This window comes from Mycteria americana, chromosome 3 (genome assembly GCF_035582795.1).
Source record: "Mycteria americana isolate JAX WOST 10 ecotype Jacksonville Zoo and Gardens chromosome 3, USCA_MyAme_1.0, whole genome shotgun sequence".
NCBI classification, from domain to species: domain Eukaryota; kingdom Metazoa; phylum Chordata; class Aves; order Ciconiiformes; family Ciconiidae; genus Mycteria; species Mycteria americana.
In genome coordinates this window covers 1,054,128-1,072,825 of record NC_134367.1, presented here as the reverse complement: position 1 = coordinate 1,072,825, position 18,698 = coordinate 1,054,128, and the positions used below count along the sequence as shown (strand labels likewise).

The following is an 18,698-nucleotide window of genomic DNA, read 5'->3' as shown; positions in this document are numbered from 1 at the left end:
AAGGAGCAGGGACGGGGATGGAGCAGGGATGGGGACAGAGCAGGGACGGGGACGGAGCAGGGATGGGCAAGGAGCAGCAACAGGGATGGAGCAGGGATGGGGACGGAGCAGGGATGGGCAAGGAGCAGCAACAGGGATGGAGCAGGGATGGGGACGGAGCAGGGACGGGGATGGAGCAGGGATGGGGACGGAGCAGGGATGGGCAAGGAGCAGGGACGGGGATGGAGCAGGGATGGGGACAGAGCAGGGACGGGGATGGAGCAGGGATGGGGATGGAGCAGGGATAGGGATGGAGCAGGGACGGGGATGGAGCGGCAATGGGGATGGAGCAGGGACGATGCAGCAGCAGGAGGACAAGGGAAGACCCAAGACTCACTGACAGGGATGACACCGACAAGCAGGACCCCGAGAGCCACTGGATGGTGTCTGTGGGGGAAGGTCCCCTCTCCCCGATGCCCCCGGGAACCCTTTGCACAAACACCACGGCAATGGCGGTGGCTGCGCAGAGCTGCCACGCCGTGACCCCCCGGCCTTGCCGCGGTGCGCGAGGCCCCGGCTCCTCGTGGCAGCAGCAGCAGCCAAACCGCGTTGACTCGGCCAGCGATGGACTCTTCCCTCCGCAACCGCAAAACGCTGATGAGTCCCCGGGGGTGGGGAGAATTCAGGATCGCTGAGCTGCTCCCCACGGCCTTGTCCCCCAGCAAGGGGGACCCACGGGCTGCCAGGGGCTGCAGCCGCAGCCGTGACGCACGCACAGCCTCGGCGGCAGCTTTATTACCCACAGCAGCACAAAAACACCCTCTCCCGGTTACCGACACCATGGCAGCGGGAGGGAAGGAGGAGAAGCGCGTCCCCGCGCTGCCATCCCATGCCACGATGGACGGGGACAGGCCCCTCGACATCCCCGACCCGGGAGTGCCCAAAGGCTGTGGGAGACCCCGGGGGCACCCGCTCCCCGTGGGCAGCAGAGCCTGCGGAGAGGGGACTGGCAAGTGCGAATGGATCCTGTGGGTGGGGAAGGACATCAGCTCGGCTGCTGGCATGGCGGCAGGGGCTCCTGGAGAGCTGAGAAACCCGCCCGTAGCTGGCACCCACGCTGGGACCTGCGGGTGTGCAGAGGGAAGGGCTGCAACAGCCGCTCTCCTTAAACGCGTTTGGAAAGGTCCCCTCCGAGGAGCCGGGGATTTGCACCCAAGAGCCGGGCGTACCCCACCCAGGGAGGCTCCACGTTCAGAACGGGCAGATGCCGGCAGCCTCAGACACGCCGTTGCACTAGGCAGCACCTGGCAAAAGAAGAGCTTAAAGCTTTTCTAGAGAAAAGACAGAAAGTAACAGCTCTACCCCCAGCCAGACCTCTTGGAAGTAGAGATGAGCCTGTGCTTCCCAGGTTGTATCAGTATGTCCAGAGCAGCTACAGCCCAGACCCAAAGCTCTTCTCTGGCCCAAAGGCTCGGGGGGTCTCGTCCCCACCTCTGCCAAGGGGCAGCCGCAAGCCGGGCCGGTGCCGGGCCCTCTCCCCCCGGCCAAGGCTTGGTGAGAGGGAATTTATTGGGGCCGAGGAAGTAACCAATGCAAGTTTATAAAAGCTTTTATTTGCTCTTGGTATGACCAAGAATGGGACAGTGATCTTTTATACAATTTGATACAGTAAGTGGTACAAAAGAATGTGTTTTAAATAAAAAGCCAGAGTGGAGTAGCAAAAATATTAAAAGATTAAGTAAAAAATTGTAGGCATGGGAATTAATCCTAGACCTTAAGTAGATGCTGTTTTTCCACCATCCGAGTCCACGAAGCGCCGCTTTTACCCCTGCCCCGCACCGCTCCCCGCAGCCCTGAACAGACAGCGGTTAACACCCTCCTAGGATAGATTCAACCTCGGGTTTTAGTTTATCATGACCAATTTAATCAAGTTACACTTTTTGCCGTGACAAAAGGTAGCGCTGAGCCTTCCTCTGCTGGCCGGGGGGGGCTAAAGCCCCCCCGGGCAAAGCTGGGCACGGCCAGGGCTGGCGCAGGGAAAGCTGCTTCCGCATCCTTTTCTAGGCTGGCCTTAGGCTTTATTCCACGCGCGGGGCTGGGGAGGGGGTGTCTTCCAAGTAGAGGTTTCACAAGCAGTTAGTTTGCGAGCTAGCAGGAAGTTTAGATACCAGCAGAAATAAAGTTACTGCAAATTCCTCCAACATTATTATTATTATTTTTTTTCTTTTAGCTCTTGTTGCTCACTCCTCCTCGGCTGGGCCTTGCACTCCACAACACAAAACAAAGCCAAGCCACACAGTTAAAATTCATGATTTTTATACGAACATAAGTAGACCATCTAGAAATATTTCCGTTTATTAACAGGGTAAGGAGAATAGGAAATGGAGGTGGTAGCTAGTAGTACCAGCGAGTGGCCTGTCTCTACCTGTTGGCTTGCAATGAACACAGCGTCTACAGAGGATCCCGAGGGATTTACACAGGGAGCCAAGCCCCTGGAAGCAAATAAAAAGCTCACGTTTAAAACAAGGATTATACAAAAAAAACCTTGATGCATAATTCTCCATTTTTCCCTTTTTGATAATGTTAGAAAGTGCAGATTTAACCAAAAGGTAGCCGTACTCTATTTACAACGCTGACCGGCAGGCGCGGGACGTGAGAAACGAAAGGGTGCCGATTTATCCGCCCGTCCCAGCGCCCTGCCCGACCCCAACAGCCACTCGACTGGGAAGGGTTAACACACACGGAGACAGAATGCCAAAATACAGAGGAAAAGGGAGACACCTTGGTCAAGTTACTACACGGGAAGCCGTTCAAAACTAAAGTTCAAACACCATCATTTCATTAAAATTAAGTCAGCGTTATTTACTACTTTCATGATTTACCGGAGACAGTCCAAACCTCAAGCGGACAAGAGCGAGGCACAAGCCTGTCCAGCGTTAAAGGAGAACGTGAGGCTTGGGGAGGAAGAAGTGTCTATTTAAAATATCTTTTTGTCCTTGGCTGGAGCAGCTCTCCTAGGCGGTATTTTAAATGCAAGGCAAGTAAACGTACAAGTGCTCCTGCAGACTGAACGCCGGTTCGGCAGGAGCAGTCGACACAGTCAGACTGGCAGTCCTTAACCCCCTTCCTTTCAGAAAGGACGAAGCCACGCCATCGGTGACAGCGGAGCCTGGCCGGGGCAATGCCCGGAGCTGCGGCGGGCGAGGCGAGAAGGCGAGCTGGAAAAGCAAGTTAATCCCAGGGGGGCTCAGCAGCCCTGCCGGGATCACCCGCCGCGTTCCCACGGCACGGGAGAGAGGGAAGACTGACCCAAGTACCAATGACTCAGCTTTTAACACTGGAAAATGGAAAGTTTTCAGGGAGGTAATAAATAAAACTGCCAACTTTTTTTTTTTCTCCTTTTTTTTTTTTTTAAAACGAGTTTCACTCAGCCTTTTGCTAGGCTACCGAAGAGCTGGTTGGAGCGGCTAAGGGGAAGAGAGAACTTACAAGTTCATGTTAACTGCTGTCAGTTTGGGAATTGCATGTTATATTCATACACATAAAGTAGACAACCACATCACCCTCCATAGAAAACTAGTGCATGCAAATAACTCTTCCATATCATAAAACCCAACGGCTATGCAGGAGGAGAGAGAAGATATACTAGTGGACTGACATTGGCTAGAGGGAAATTAGTAGGTATCGTCAACATTTTTACCTTGAAAGCTAAATCAGTGCTTTGTATTAAATTTTTGGCAAACATACCACGTTGCCATCCTTTTAATTAACACATCACACCATGAAGAAATGCAAATAAAAGCAGCATGCAGGCAAAAGGAAAGAGCTGCAAGTGAGGAAAAAAAAATGGCAGCAGGAACAGTTCTGAATGGCTAGATCACCAAAAAGGAGACACAGCAGATTAAATGTTTTTTTTTTTTTTTTGCACCACCCTTTGTCCTCGATGCATTACACCAACAATTACAGAAAGCAATCACAAAAGAGTTCAGTATTTTAAAATGGTCAAGTATGGATGGTAATGTCTCCTGCACATGCTTCCACCAGAAGAAAAGAAAGAAAAAGTGAAAACAAAAGTTCCTTTCCACATAAGGCACAGGACAAAATAAACCCCATTCACAGACTCAAGGCGAAAATGAGTGTTTTCCTGGCTCTTTTGCTGATGCATCTAGAGAATATGGTGACTCAAGCACATTATCCATGACAGAAAATTCCACTGTCGTACAAAATAAATTGTTAATTCTAACTTTTATTCTTATACAATTTGCAGAATAGAGTTGAATATGATTGCTATATGTTTTAATGTCAGGAGGAATGGGACTATAATACAACCAAAACGTAGTGGTAAGTTGAGCAGGTACATGAAAAATGAAGTCACAGAGATGATTTTCCTATACATGTTGTTTAGAAAATTAGAGTACGCAAGCTCTCCTAAACGGAAAAACAAAAGGGAGACAGGAGTTTGTTAAGATGAGGAACAAAACATTGGTTTAAGGTTAAAAACGGGCAGAGTGGTTTGTTTTGCAGCGAGAAAAAAGGGGCGGTGGATGGCGATTGGTGATATAGGAGAACGTTCAGCAACACTTGCTCTTCCAGCCTGTCACCCCACCTCCGCTGCTGATATCTACATTTTCACTGTTGGGCTCTTTTACAGGGGTCTGCAATGAAACAAGTGGAAAAAAAAAAGTTAGATGGCTCTTGAGACATTCTGAAATAAGGTATTCAGGGCGGAAGAGATGGCGGCAGCTTACAAAGAGACTTACATCACCAAATAATATTATGAATAAACTAGGGACAAAGCTCCACAGAAATGTAGGGGATCCTCCTCCCCTTGCCAGCAAAAGTACACAAAACCAATTTAAGGGTTTGTTTTGTTTTAAATAAACAATAACTGGAAAAAGCTGGAAAAAACCCAACCTTTTGAACTTGGACCACCCCAAAGTAAACTAAAACTATTTCTAGGTCCTCCTCTTAGAACTGACACTTGGACTTTGGCAGAGTAAGTAAATCACAGCATATAACTAACACAAGCTGAAGTTAAATTATGTGAACTAATGACCTTAAAAACCACAGAGTAATTTATGGATAAAGAGGGGTTGTTCAAAAGCATCTGCCTTCCAGTTAACCAGGACACCAGTTTCCAAGGCAGCGGACAAAACAGGCTCGTCTGCGTCACGGGATATAAACTTGGTTAGACCAAAGCAAAACTCCAAGTCAAGTGGTTTTGATCAGATGCTAACATCTACTTTCAGCTGTTTAGAAACTAACCTAAGCACTCATGAGAATACTGCAGTTTCATCTCTATGTTCCTTTGGTTATTCTCTTTGGCGCAGCCTTGCAAAAACAACCCCCCTCGTCCCGTTCTTCAGATAAATACACCGAGGCCCAAAAATAAAAATGTAGAGGTCAAAAGGGTCAGTAAGACTTGCTAGCCTGACGACCTGTTTACCAAAGGCCAGGGATTTTCATCCAGTTTCTCACATAAAGCTTGTCAAAAACCAATTAAGAAACAACTCAAAACAATGGCGAACCAGACGTTGTTGAGCAGATGTGTATTTAAAAGGGTTGCGAAAAGATTCAGGATTGACCTTGCACTAAATTTCTAACCGATTAACTCGGATGACATTATCAATAGCATTCACGCAGGAGAGCGGTGGAAGACAGCCACGAAGGCAGTCTCAACAGGGGTCAGTCCCTACCGCTAAGTTGGAGCACAGAAAAAACGTGTAGGGTCATTTGTTTAGGAGCAAAAGCACGTATGCTAGAGTTGCCCAACCCACATTTCCTGAGCTCCACAGAGTTTCGGTGCTGGAGAGGCACGAGCTGATCGTAAGCAGGAACGTGCTAGCGCCGGGGTTACCGCGTAAATCAAGTCCTTGGCTATGGGACTACATCAACTAACTGGAACCAGCCCTGGAGCCACCCACCTCTCCAGCCCAGCTCAATCCTGCAACAGAACAGTGGCAGCTATTGGAAGGGGATGCATTTTCTACTCATGAAAGGTATCAGGGATACAAGTATAGCAGTATCCTGTAGCTCTGGGCGTACAAAGATTGGGGTACAGGCCACAGGAAAGACAACCACCTTTACGGTACGCTGTACGTTTCAGGAGGGGGAGCCAAGCACCAGGAAGAACTGGAGATCCATGTTCTTCTCTCAGTTGCAATACAACCTTCCAATAAAACCTCTAACGAAATGCGGAGGCTGAGAGGGCTAATCATTGGAAACAAGGCAGGAAGCGACAGAGCTCGTTCACCTGTTCTATCAACCGCATCTACGCTCTTCCCAACAGGCGCTGAGGAGTTTTTAGGCAGTGTCGCATATGATGGAGATGGTGGCAGGGAAAGGACCATTCTCTTCCATGCCAGCTGAAGTGTTTTAACTCCAAGCACACGTACAACACAACCATGAGCTTAAGGGCCAAACAACTACGAGTTTACGTTCCTTGGCTCTGATGTATACTACTCCCTCTACATCAAACAAGCTTTAGAAGCTTTACATGTACAACACTCCTCCTTCAGGCACTCGTTTGTCTTAGCACGCCAAAGTCAAAGGCTGAAACAATTCAGGTAAACATCAAAAGCAATAGGAGCTGAAATTTTAGGATACTTTTTTCAAATGAATCCTGTAAGCACCTACCTTTCGAAGAATGTCTTCTGCTAATGTGAGGAATGCCTTCTCAATGTTTATATTTGCTTTTGCACTAGTTTCGAAAAACCTAATACCATGCTCCCTAGCAATCTAAACCAAAAAAGAAAGAAGGTGGTTAGCATTACTGTAGAGTTATTCAATTGGTGCTGCTGTAACTTCAGGACTAGAGGCATTTATAAGCACGTAATATTCTTTCAGCCGTGGCAGGCGTCAGAAGTACTAGCTAGGCAAAGTGTCACAAAAGAAGATTCGGAACTTAATGATTCAGAAACAGCAATTAAAGTGTATTAAATCACAAGTCAGTGTCTGAACATAAGACGACAGATACCATACAAGCCTGTCACATGGTAAGTAACTTAACAAAGGATGCCTGAAAATTTTTAGCTATCAAAGAAAGCAGAAACTGCAGCTGAACTAATTCTATTCATGGCAGTTGTTTGCAATGCAGCTTCTGAGAAAATATCCCCTAGACTTACAAACCATCAGCAAACACAGCTACCTCATTCGTTCCCTGGCACATCCTGTTGTGCCATCTCAGCCACCTGCAGATGGCGGGAAGTCTTGGCACTGATTTGCTTACTTGGATAAGCAAGTTTTTGTCCGACACGTACCTGTTCGCCTTTTGCTTTAGGGACAACTCTCTTATCCTCCATGTCACACTTGTTTCCTAACAGCATCCTCTCCACATCTTCATTGGCATGCTAAAATGAGACAAGAGACAGGTTTACACATCTCTCCCAACAAGCAGTAAACATCTACTTCACTTTTGTATTTCCAGGCTGTTTGAAGTCCAGGCTAACGTTTACAGGTGTTGGTGTCCTGCACTTTCCTGAGTCACAACAAAGACTGCTAGAAATCATTCTTCAGACAGTGCCTTTAGACTAAATTGCTCATATAACCTGGAAGTGGAATGAGACAACAGCTCCAGGTTTGACACAGCTCTATCACCATCCCAATGCCACTTATTTTCCCCCTTCCTTTTTATTTCTGTAGTTTAAGCGTGAAGTCTTCCTTTCCGAAAAAGACTAAGTGCTGTTCCGCAACCCAGATCCTTCTAGTTAATGACACCAGCCTACCAAATCTTCATTAGTTTGCATGTGGGAAAAGAATCAACTTCCTGCTCAGCACTTAGAGGTGTCAGGTTTTGTGTGTGCTGGACAAGCACATTTACAGATAGGATGCTACAAAACATTACAGGACAAGACAAACCCCCCGTCGACAGCTGCCAACAATCAAGCTTCATGCACTGGAACAGCTCCAGCTCACACTACGACTTTTTTGGTGTTTAAAGGCTCCTTTGCATTGTTTTACTGTAGACAGGTAAGTCTCCTTAACAATTGCAACTATGCTTTCAACCACCGCAAAGCCAATTAACCAGGAAGTTAGTAAAAACCCCTTTTGCCTGTAATTTTTTTTTTTAAGGAGTTACCGAGTTAACTAACAAAGGGAAATTACAGCTCTCTAGCATGATGCTGTTCCTCTGATGTCGCAATCATCAGAGCAAGACTGCATGTCAGCTTTGTGCTTCAGCTCTATCTGCTAAGTACTTCACACAGAAGTTGAGAAACTCATGCGGTGAAATGGTGCACAGACTATATACCAAGCGAACATAAAACAGGACATCACAAAGGGAAAACTGAAGTGAGCACCATGCTAATGCGCAGGGTCCAAAGAAAAGCAGGACCACATAGGAGGTAATCACCTTTGTCAGGCAAAAGCGAGTGCCAATGCTTTCTCAAGGAATGCTGAATGAGCAAAAATGCCTTGACTGTTCAGTTATTGAAGTACTGCCAATAGCCATCATAGCAAGGAAAGAATACGCCAAAGATATCCACCAGACTAGCAGAAAAGTTCCAGCAGCCACAGCACAAAGCATCACTTCAGTGGATAACTGAAGTAGTGGGCACTCATTGAGAGCAAAGGCTGTGGCTCCGGCTGGGGGGTCTGCACTGCCTGCCCCAGCGGTAGCCGATGCCTCCACCCAGACGGAGCTGCTGAAGGAGAGGCTGCAGTGCAGACCTCAGACTGCAGGGAGTGCCTAGACCTTGCTCCTGGGGCAGGGACAGGCGGCAGACCTGCCTGCAAAAGGTGTGCCCAGGTGGAGGACTTCCAGCAGCCAGTGGCTGAGCTGCAGGAGGCGGCGAGAAGGCTGCATAACATAAGGGAGGCCGAGGAGGAGTTAGATAGCTGGTTCTGAGTACAGTCTGCAGTGGACCCACAGCCAAACACCCCAAAACTCCCCCACCCGCACACACAGAAGGGAGGGGGGCCAATAATGCAGAATAATGGATGGTTGCAACAGCAAGGGTCAGCAGGAGGAAGAGACTTCCCTCAAAGGCTGAGGTGCCCTTGCAGAACCGCTTCACTGCTCTGCAGCCTGAAGAGGAATGACCCGTCACACCAGGAGAGACGCTGGAGCTGAGGGAGGCAGCCCAATCTGCTCCCCGTGTAACAACCAGGGCAACTACGAAAAGGCAATGGGTGATAGCAGTAGGTGACACTCTTCTGAGAGGTACGGCGGCACCCATTTGCTGACCTGATGCACTCTCTAGAAAGGCGTGCTGCTTACCGGGGGCTCGTATCAGGGATATCACTAAGAGACCACCAAGCCTCATACAGTCCACTGACTATTATCCACTGCTGTTGTTTCACATGGGCACCAGTGATACAGCCAGGAGCAGTCTGAGGAGTACCAAGAAGGGTTACAGGGCCCTGGGAGCTGTGGTAAGGAGGCAGTTTTTTCATCAGTCCTCCTGGTCAAAGGGAAGGGGTTTGAAAGGGCCAGTCGAATCTGGCAAATCAAATGGTTACAGGACTGGTGCCACAGCCAGGGGTTCGGCCGCTTAGACCATGGACTCGCTTTGAGAAACCTGGTCTACTGGGGGCTGATGGGGTCCATCCATCAGAGAAGGGGAAGAGTATCTTCGGTCGTAGGCTTGCCAAGCTGGTGAAGAGGGCTTTAAACTACAGTTGCCAGGGAAGGGGAACCTCAATCCATCCCACTCCTACCAGTTTGATGCCAGTGCCAGCAATAGATGCCCAGAGCCTGGAGAAGGATCACAGGTCAGCAGGAGAGCACCTGAGGAGCAGCACAGGAATTCCAGCCACTCCAGCCAGTAAGGCAGCTTCATCGGGGGCCCAGCCTAAATGCCTCTATGCAAACGCACGTAGCGTGGGCAACAAACAAGAGGAGCTAGAGACGTGCGCGCGCCTGCAGGGCCGTGATCTTATTGGCATCACGGAGACGTGGTGGGATGGCTCCTATGACTGGAGCGTTGGAAGGATTCAGGCTCTTTAGGAAGGACGGGCAGGGGAGACGAGGAGGGGGCATCGCCCTCTGTGTCAGTGGCCAGCTGGAGTGCATGGAGCTCCGCCTGGGGATGGGCGAGGAGCTGACCGAGAGCTGACGGGTCAGGCTTAAAGGGAGGGCAGGGACAGGTGACATTACAGGGGGGTCTGCTACAGGCCACCCGACCAGGGAGACACAGCAGATGAGGCCCTCTATAGACAGACAGGAGCAGCCTCACGTTCACAAGCCCTGGTCCTCATGGGGGGACTTCACCCACCCCGATGTCTGTTGGAGGGACAACACAGCAGGGCATGAGCAATCCGGGAGGTTCCTGGAACGCGCTGATGGTAACTTCCTCCTCCAAGTGACCGAGGAGCCAACGAGGAGAGGTGCTATGCTGGACCTTGTTCTCACCAACAAGGAGGGGCTGGTGGGGAATGTGAAGCTCAAGGGCAGCCTTGACTGCATGACCGTGAAATGGTGGGGGTCAAGATCCTTAGGGCAGCGAGGAGGGCGCACAGCAAGCACACTACCCTGGACTTCAGGAGAGCAGAGTTTGGCCTCTTCAGGGATCCACCTGGTAGAGTGCCATAGGATAAAGCCCTGGAGGGAAGAATATTCCTGGAGGAATATTCAAGGATCACCTCCTCCAAGCTCAGGAGCGATGCATCCCAGCAAAGAGGAAGTCAGGCAAAAACGCCAGGAGGCCTGCATGGATGACCAAGGAGGTCCTGGACAAACTCAAACACAAAAAGGAAGCCTACAGAGGGTGGAAGCAAGGACAGGGAGCCTGGGAGGAATACAGAGAAATTGTCCAAGCAGCCAGGGATCAGGTTAGGAAAGCTAAAGCCCTGAGAGAATTAAATCTGGCCAGGGACATCAAGAGCAACAAGAAAAGCTTCTATAGGTACGTCAGTGATAAAAGGAAGACTAGGGAAAATGTGGGCCCTCTCCAGAAGGAAGCAGGAGACCTGATTACCCGGGATATGGAGAAGGCTGAGGTACTCAACGACATTTTTCCCCCCAGACTTCACCGGCAAGTGCTCAAGCCACACCGCCCAAGTCGCAGAAGGCAAAGGCAGGGCCTGGGAGAATGAAGAACCACCCACTGTAGGAGAAGATCAGGTTCGAGACCATCTGAGGAACCTGAAGGTGCACAAGTCCATGGGACCTGATGAGACGCATCCACGGGTCCTGAGGGAACTGGCGGATGAAGATGCTAAGCCACTATCCATCATATTTGAGAAGTTCCCACTGACTGGAAAAGGGGAAACATAACCCCCATTTTTAAAAAGGGAAAAAAGGAAGACCCGGGGAACTACAGGCCAGTCAGGCTCACCTCTGTGCCCAGAAAGATCATGGAGCAGAGCCTCCTGGAAACGATGTTAAGGCACATGGAAAATAAAGAGGTGGTCGGTGACAACCAGCACGGCTCCACTAAGGGCCAATCACGCCTGACAAATTTGGTGGCCTTCTACGATGGGGTTACACTGTTGGTGGATAAGGGAAGAGCAACTGATGTCATCTACCTGTACTTGTGCAAACCATTTGACACTGTCCCACACAACATCCTTGCCTCTAAATTGGAGAGACACGGATTTGACGGATGGACCACTGGGTGGATAAGGAATTGGCTGGATGGTCGCACTCAAAAGTTGTGGTCAATGGCTCGATGTCCAAGTGGAGATGAGTGACAAGTGGTGTTCCTCAGGTGTCGGTATTGGGACCGGTGCCATTTAACATCTTTGTCGGTGACATGGACAGTCGGATTGAGTGCACCCTCAGCAAGTTTGCCGATGACACCAAGCTGTGTCGTACGGTCTACATGCTGGAGGGAAGGGATGCCGTCCAGAGAGACCTTGACAGGCTTGAGAGGTGGGCCTGTGCAAACCTCATGAGGTTCAACAAGGCCAAGGGCAAGGTGCTGCACACATGGGTTGGGGCAATCCCAAGCACAAATACAGACTGGGTGGAGAATGGATTGAGAGCAACCCTGCGGAGAAGGACTTGGGGGGGTTGGTTAATGAGAAGCTCAACATGACCTGGCAATGCGTGCTCACAGCCCGCCCAGAAAGCCAACCATGTCCTGGGCTGCATCACCCGCAGTGTGGCCAGCAGGTCAAGGGAAGGGATTCTGGCCCTTGACTCTGCTCTGGTCAGACCCCCCCTGCAGTGCTGTGTCCAGCTCTGGGGTCCTCAGCACAGTAAAGACATGGACCTGCTGGAGCAGGTCCAGAGGAGGGCCATGAAGATGATCAGAGGGATGGGGCACCTCTGCTGTGAGGAAGGGCTGAGAGAGTTGGGGTTGTTCAGCCTGGAGAAGAGAAGGCTCCGGGGAGACCTTATAGCAGCCTGCCAGTACCTGAAGGGGCCTACAAGAAAGCTGGAGAGGGACTCTTTACAAGGGCATGTAGTGACAGGACAAGGCATAATGGCTTTAAACTGAAAGAAGACAGATTTAGATTAGATCTAAGGAAGAAACTCTTCACTCTGAGGGTGGTGAGGCACTGGCCCAGGTTGCCCAGAGAAGTTGTGGAAGCCCCCTTCTCTGGAAACATTCAAGGCCAGGTTGGATGGGGCTCTGAACAACCTGGTCTAGTGGAAGGTGTCCCTGCCCATGGCAGGAAGGTTGGAACTAGATGATCCTTAGGGTCCCTTCCAACCCAAACCATTCTATGATTCTATGAAGTACTTTGAAACCTGCCATGAGAAACTTCTTGGAAAGTCTAATCTGAATTTACTTTCAGTTCAACACTCTTAATACGACTTTACGGTAGAATTACTAATAGAACTTCAGAGGCAAGAGATCCGCATACCCAGTACTCCTGCTTACAGTAATAGCCCATTTCATATTCCTCAGGAGAATCACCCCCAGTTTTTTTCCTTCAGGTCACAAGGAAGAAGAGCAATCAGTGAGCAAAGGTAGATTCATACACCATGTAGAATAAGACTCTGAAAATGTTGACTTTTCATGCACACACACAAAACTGCTTACACAGCAACAGACTTTTCAAATACAGCCAGCTCCAACGTACAAAACTGTGCACTTGAGCAACTCAACTAATTCCTACCAGCCCAAAGCAAAAGCGCACGGCATAGTACACCTCTGCAGAATGTGTGACCTTTAAATAATTAAGTATTTAGCAAGGATGAAGGTGTAACATCTCTAGCTTTCCTGGCTATTTCTAAATCAAGCCTTAAGTGTCCTGTAGAAGAGTCTCCTTACACAGAATAGCGGCTTGCTTCTTGAAAATTCTCCTTCTTGAGAGAATATCCTTGGCAATATTAACTCCTTGTAAAACCAAAGCACTTCGCTACCTCAATCACAACTATCATTTGCAATAATCCTGTACGTGAGTGGGTACACCTGCCATACATTTTAGCAAGAAGCCTCAACACTGCATCTGGAACCTCAGAGGATGACTTCACCCATCATTTCTGCAAACGCACTCTGTTAGTGAGCTTCTTCCATAACAAAAAAAGCTTCCTAAGGTGTCAAACATCCCTTATAAAACTGCAGTAACCATGCAGCCTTCACAATGCACCTAAAATCAGCTGCGGAGGTTTGTATGACAAAGATTTGAAAACATGAGGTCAGCAAAAACACTCGCTTCTCAGACACAATGGTATGAATGACATATATTACTTGACTTCCTGGATACTACTACATTTTTTTAAACAAAGCAACTGCAGAATCTAAAGGCCTCAGTTTCAAGTTTATATTCAGCTCGCCACTGAGTCTCTTCCTGTGCTGCCTTACTCCCCACCCCCTCCTTCTGTAGCCACCAAAATGTGGACCTTTCCATAAACAGTATAGTTTCCCATTTCTCATGCTAGGAAATTAAAGTCCCCATATCACATTTTTGCTCTGTAAGAACCTTTCACCAGCCTCAATGCTTCAACTAGCAATGCCTGACAGCACCGATCTGCTGACACTCAGTTCTACAGGGCCATCTTCATGCTTTCTAGGAAAATAACAAAGCTAGAAAATCCAAACATTTATTCCATTTGGGAACAGCATAATAAAGCAAGAACTAACAGTTGTGCTGCCCTCTAGCATCTCAGAACTCTTGGAGAATGAACTCTTGGGGATCCACGCACTGAATGTTTCCACATCAGTTTCTTCTGCTTCACTTGACCTTGCTCGAAATTTTACCAGCCTCCTTGTTTGGTACTTCTCTAACAAGGACAAACATCAGCTATGCAGGTTGGAGTAGTTTGCTAACATTCAACAGCAGTTTGCCATACTACCTCTAACAGCCATGACAAACTTGCAAATATTTCATGACATCAATTTTGAGGGAGTGGAGGTTGAGGATTTATTTGAGGATTTACATAGTCATCCTTACAAAATAGGTTAGTACTAGAAGGGACATATTCTATAGCTACTCTACAGCTTATGGCTTAGTGTTGCTCCTCTGCACACCACCTTGTGGTGGCAGCTCCTCCTGAAAACTGCAACTCCCAGTGACTACAAGATGTATTCCTTACCTCTAAGTGTTCTCCAGCACAGAAACAAAGTTTGCTCATGTATGAATTTGACACTGTAGGACACCACTAGCCCCTGTGTAGCGTTGCGATCCTTCATGCTGTTGTTGAAGGGAGAGTTGAGGAACATAGGACATAGGCCAGCCTAAGAACAGCACCCAAACCCCCACGTTAATTTACGCGCTACACCTTCTGCCAGGGTAGAAGCAGAAACAATCCAGAAGCCGAGTTCTGTGGGACTCATCAATTGCTCTACGGGTCACAACAAACAGCTCAATTCCAGGATCTTACAGACATTACTCACCTCATCTATGTTTCTGAGCCACTTGCTGATGTTTTCAAAGCTCTTGGCATTGGTGATGTCATATACTAGCATGATCCCCATGGCACCTCTGTAATAGGAGGTGGTGATGGTGTGAAATCGTTCCTGCCCTGCTGTGTCCCTGTGGAAAACAGACAAGAGTACGTATGAGAGGCAAGCTCTAAAGAAACCAGCATGGTGTATCTATTAGAGAAGCACACGTGGCACGGTACATGCTCTGTTGCACCACTACTGAGGGATGTGCAATGTTTTTGAAGAGCGGTAGGACACACTCCAATGTGCATCAGCAGCAGCTTCCAAGAAGGCCCATTCCCTCCCAGACGTAGCTGAACACGCAGAGAACAAAAAGGGCAAGCTTCAGTAAGCCAGGCTCATGAGGGTACAGAAACTTAGGGCTTGAACTTTCTCTTTTGGATTTTACTTTAAAGGGGACTGGTTTTTAAAAAACACATTTCAGAGTCTACTATGACAAAGACAAAAGACACTGGACTGCTTAACTGGGCTTATGCAACTAAGTGGGCAGAAGATGAAGCTATCTGGTGAACGGCAAAGTGGTCAGTTGCAGTAGGTCTGGTATATTACCACAATAAACAAACCCAGTATCAAGTCAAGGCAGAAATTTGTTAATTTTAAACTTTGTATTTTTATTGACAACTTGAAACTTGCACCCAAAAGGAGAAACTTTTATTTCCAAGTCTCATATCTCAGAGAAGTGTCTAAGACTTCTGAGCCCCAGTGGAACCCAGTAGCGGACGGGATGAAAACAGGAGCAAGAAATGCTCTACCAACACTTCAAGAGGGCTGTGAGCTCCAGCCACGGGAGTGTCTGAACAGCCCCGGAAACATCGCTATCCCAGACACTCCCTCCTGTTACTGACCAGTTCTTCCTAAATGAATGTAAAAATAAGCCACTTTAAAACTCCATCTACAATTTTAAAGTTACGTACCATAACCACTGACCAGCCTGATTAGACACTGCACAAAGCCAGCTGGCTCAGTACTCAAGTTTCTGCAGGAAGTTCCCAAAATGTTGTAGGTTGTTTAGCAGTGCTGCTGTCAAAGTCAGCAGAGTCTGGAACTGCAACCAGCGATGATCTGACCCAACTATCCAGTCAACACCACCATGATGCCCGAGAAGATCCCTTTCCATTTCAGCAGCTGCTGAGCAGCCACAAAGACAATCGCTCAACATTTTCCAGAACTCAGACTTAAAACCAAGAAGAATTTTGTTTTCAGATGAGTTTTATAAAGCTTTAACGTGATCTTACAAATTTATATTCTTGAAATTTTAGATCAAAGTGTATGAAAAGTAAATCTAGAAGATGTAGTGTAACTGTAACATGAAATTGTCGTTTTCTATAAGCAATATGCTGAAAACTGATCATGCAAGATTAAAGACAGTATGTATTTTCCCATCTAATTTTGAGATCTTTGATGGAACGCATGAGATTTGGTTAAACCAACTCACATGCCATTAAGTTGAGAATTAAGAGTTAACTGCGTATTCTAGTGTCTTTCAGAGGACATAAACCTAACAGATTACATGTTCACAGACAGTTTTCAGTGACACTATTCCACAAGGTAGAATCAAAGGTGTCTCCAAATTTAAACTGGTCTAAATTGAGATTAAACATTCCCTAACCGCCTTCACAAAGGCACAGTGTTGTGGGTGTCGTCGTGTCGTGTCCCCTCCCCCCCACTTCCTTGCTCACAAACCAGTAACTTCAGAAAAGATCACAGACTGGAGTCTAACTAGTTCAACTCATTTCCCTCTCAACTGCTCCTGAGGTCACAGCAAACACCTTTGCAGAACATGGACACCACCAGGCACCGAGTCCTGTGAAAACTCGGCTCTCCCCACCGCCCCATCACCTACAGCTGAACCAACAAATGTTGACCGTAGTTGCCAAATCAATTTGTTTAAGCACATGTCAGATTTCTGGCCAAGTATCATTGGCAAATGGGGAGTAAATGAAAAGCCCCGAAATTTGAAGACGCCATGGAGGAAAAGTTTCTGAGATGCAGGGGAAATGCTCTACAAAGTTCCTTCTCAGAGTCTTATTGGCTCTGTTGGGCTTGGAGCCCATATCACGGTTTTGAGGCTGATTGCTCCCATCTTTTCTCTCCTCGTAGGAGATGACAAATACCAGGAAGAGGGCAAAGAGCAGAGGAGGAGGAACAGGGGCAGGTCCTAAACCCAAGCACCACTTTGTTCAGAGATGTTCTAACAGGCCATGCTGTGCAGAGGTCTGGCTCGCTGGCAGTAGCCTTGAGAGGCAATCTAGTCCGTTCCCTGGCTCTACAAAACGCTGAGGGATACCGCATTATTCCTGAAAGATGCCTGATGTTCTGCTGGAGACCTCTGACGATTGCTGGCTCAAATCCCCCCCTCTCATTTTCCTTCTGTCCCATTTGGAAGCTTCTCCTGATGGCACACTTGGGTTTTCCTTAGTGCAAATTAAGGCCGTCAATCCTTGCCTTAACCTTTAACTAGAGGAGTTCACTTCCCTTCCTTCTACAACTAATTTTGCATACTCAAACACAGCTCTTGCACCTTTTCTGAATTTTCTCAAGCCACCTCAAGTTCTTTAGACCTTACTCGCTGGCCAAAGGTCTAAGATACGCAGCCTCGCCTATTACTCTCTCTGGACTCCCTCCCATTTGCCCATATCTAAGCAAAAACCAGGGCACTACTCCAGCTGAAGTCCTACCAGCCTCATACAGGAATATTTTCTAGAAGACTTGGGCATGCCTGTTTACGCATCCCTGTTTACGCACTCCCTTTCCTCATGATGAAGCAGATTTTTCTGACATTTGAGTAATTGATTCCACATACTGAACTTGCCAACTTTGCATTTGTCTCTACTGAATTGCACAGGACTTTCAGTGACACTTCTCCAATCGGTCAAAAGCAATCCACATTATAATCCAGTCCTCTACACAATTTATACTTTGCAACTTCATCTTTTCCTGCCTAGATTAAATACAATAACCATACTCTCTATTCCCTTATCCCAACCTTTAAAGAAAACATTGCCTATCATGAAACTCAGGACAGACTCCTGCAAAATATCTCAACAGAACTCTTATGCACCATTTATTTTCTCTCGCCATGAGTTTTGTGTCCAGTTGATAGCATCTTCACCTAAGTCATTTCCCCCTAACTTGCTAACATCAAGTAGGACGGTGTCAGGAAAGCCCTACCAAAAGCATCAAGACATACGGCATCTGCGATTTTTCCTCTCCTGACAAGGCCAGTAGCCATCACAGCAAGAATTCAGATTGATTTTACACAACTTGGCATTGACAACACTTAGTTGTTACTCTCTCCTTGTCACGTCCCATGCGCCTACAACTAAGTTGCATAGTTAACTCCTCCACTGTTTTTTCTGGCAACTGAAGCTAAGCTAATGGATGAAAAGAAAGGTGGGGACAGAAAAAGCAAAGAACCTGGAGCCTTTCCCCCCACTTTTTTTTTTTTTTTTTTTTTTAAATAAGTACTATATTTGCCCTTTCCCCTTCTTAATGGATTCTCCATTCATTATTCAGAGATAACTCTTAATGGATGTGAGATCAGAGAACTGACTGAAGCAAACAGAGGAAATGAGTTATGGCTTTCAAACTGCCCACGACTGATGAATCCACCCTGAGCAAATGGCACGAGACAATCGGAGCCCGCATGTCTTGTTTACTGCCCTGGCTTTCCATTCTTTTGTTCAAACCTCTAGGATGTAAGAATACACTCCAAAGCTATGGGTGTGCAGTAAATCCTTGATGTAGGCAAAAACATTTGTGGAAGCTAGCTAGCTCTCCAAGCTAAAATAAATGTAGACAAGGACTATTAAGATAGCCAAGGAAAATGAGGCCCTACTGCACAGGGGGAAACAGAGAGAAGTTGGTTTGTTTAGCTGCAAAATGAAGACAACGAGGGTCATCCTGTGGGACTAAGGAAAGGAGAAGCACAAGGAAAGT

The 18,698-nt window shown here is 47.7% G+C and overlaps 1 protein-coding gene across 2 annotated transcripts in view; it reads right to left on the bottom strand.

Annotated features, from left to right (window-relative positions):
• Positions 1–1,572: 1,572 nt before the first annotated feature.
• RAB10 (RAB10, member RAS oncogene family) overlaps positions 1,573–18,698 on the bottom strand; it is a 52,109-nt gene continuing 34,983 nt past the window's right edge. The window contains exons 3-6 of one of the 2 annotated variants that reach the window (XM_075497586.1): positions 14,709–14,847; positions 7,239–7,328; positions 6,616–6,717; positions 1,573–4,634 (exon numbers count right to left, since the gene is read on the bottom strand). In XM_075497586.1, the coding sequence (XP_075353701.1) occupies positions 4,551–4,634; positions 6,616–6,717; positions 7,239–7,328; positions 14,709–14,847 (415 nt within the window). In that variant the 3' untranslated portion in view covers positions 1,573–4,550. The remainder of the gene's footprint in view (positions 4,635–6,615; positions 6,718–7,238; positions 7,329–14,708; positions 14,848–18,698) is intronic. The other variant, XM_075497585.1, reaches the window with a different exon arrangement.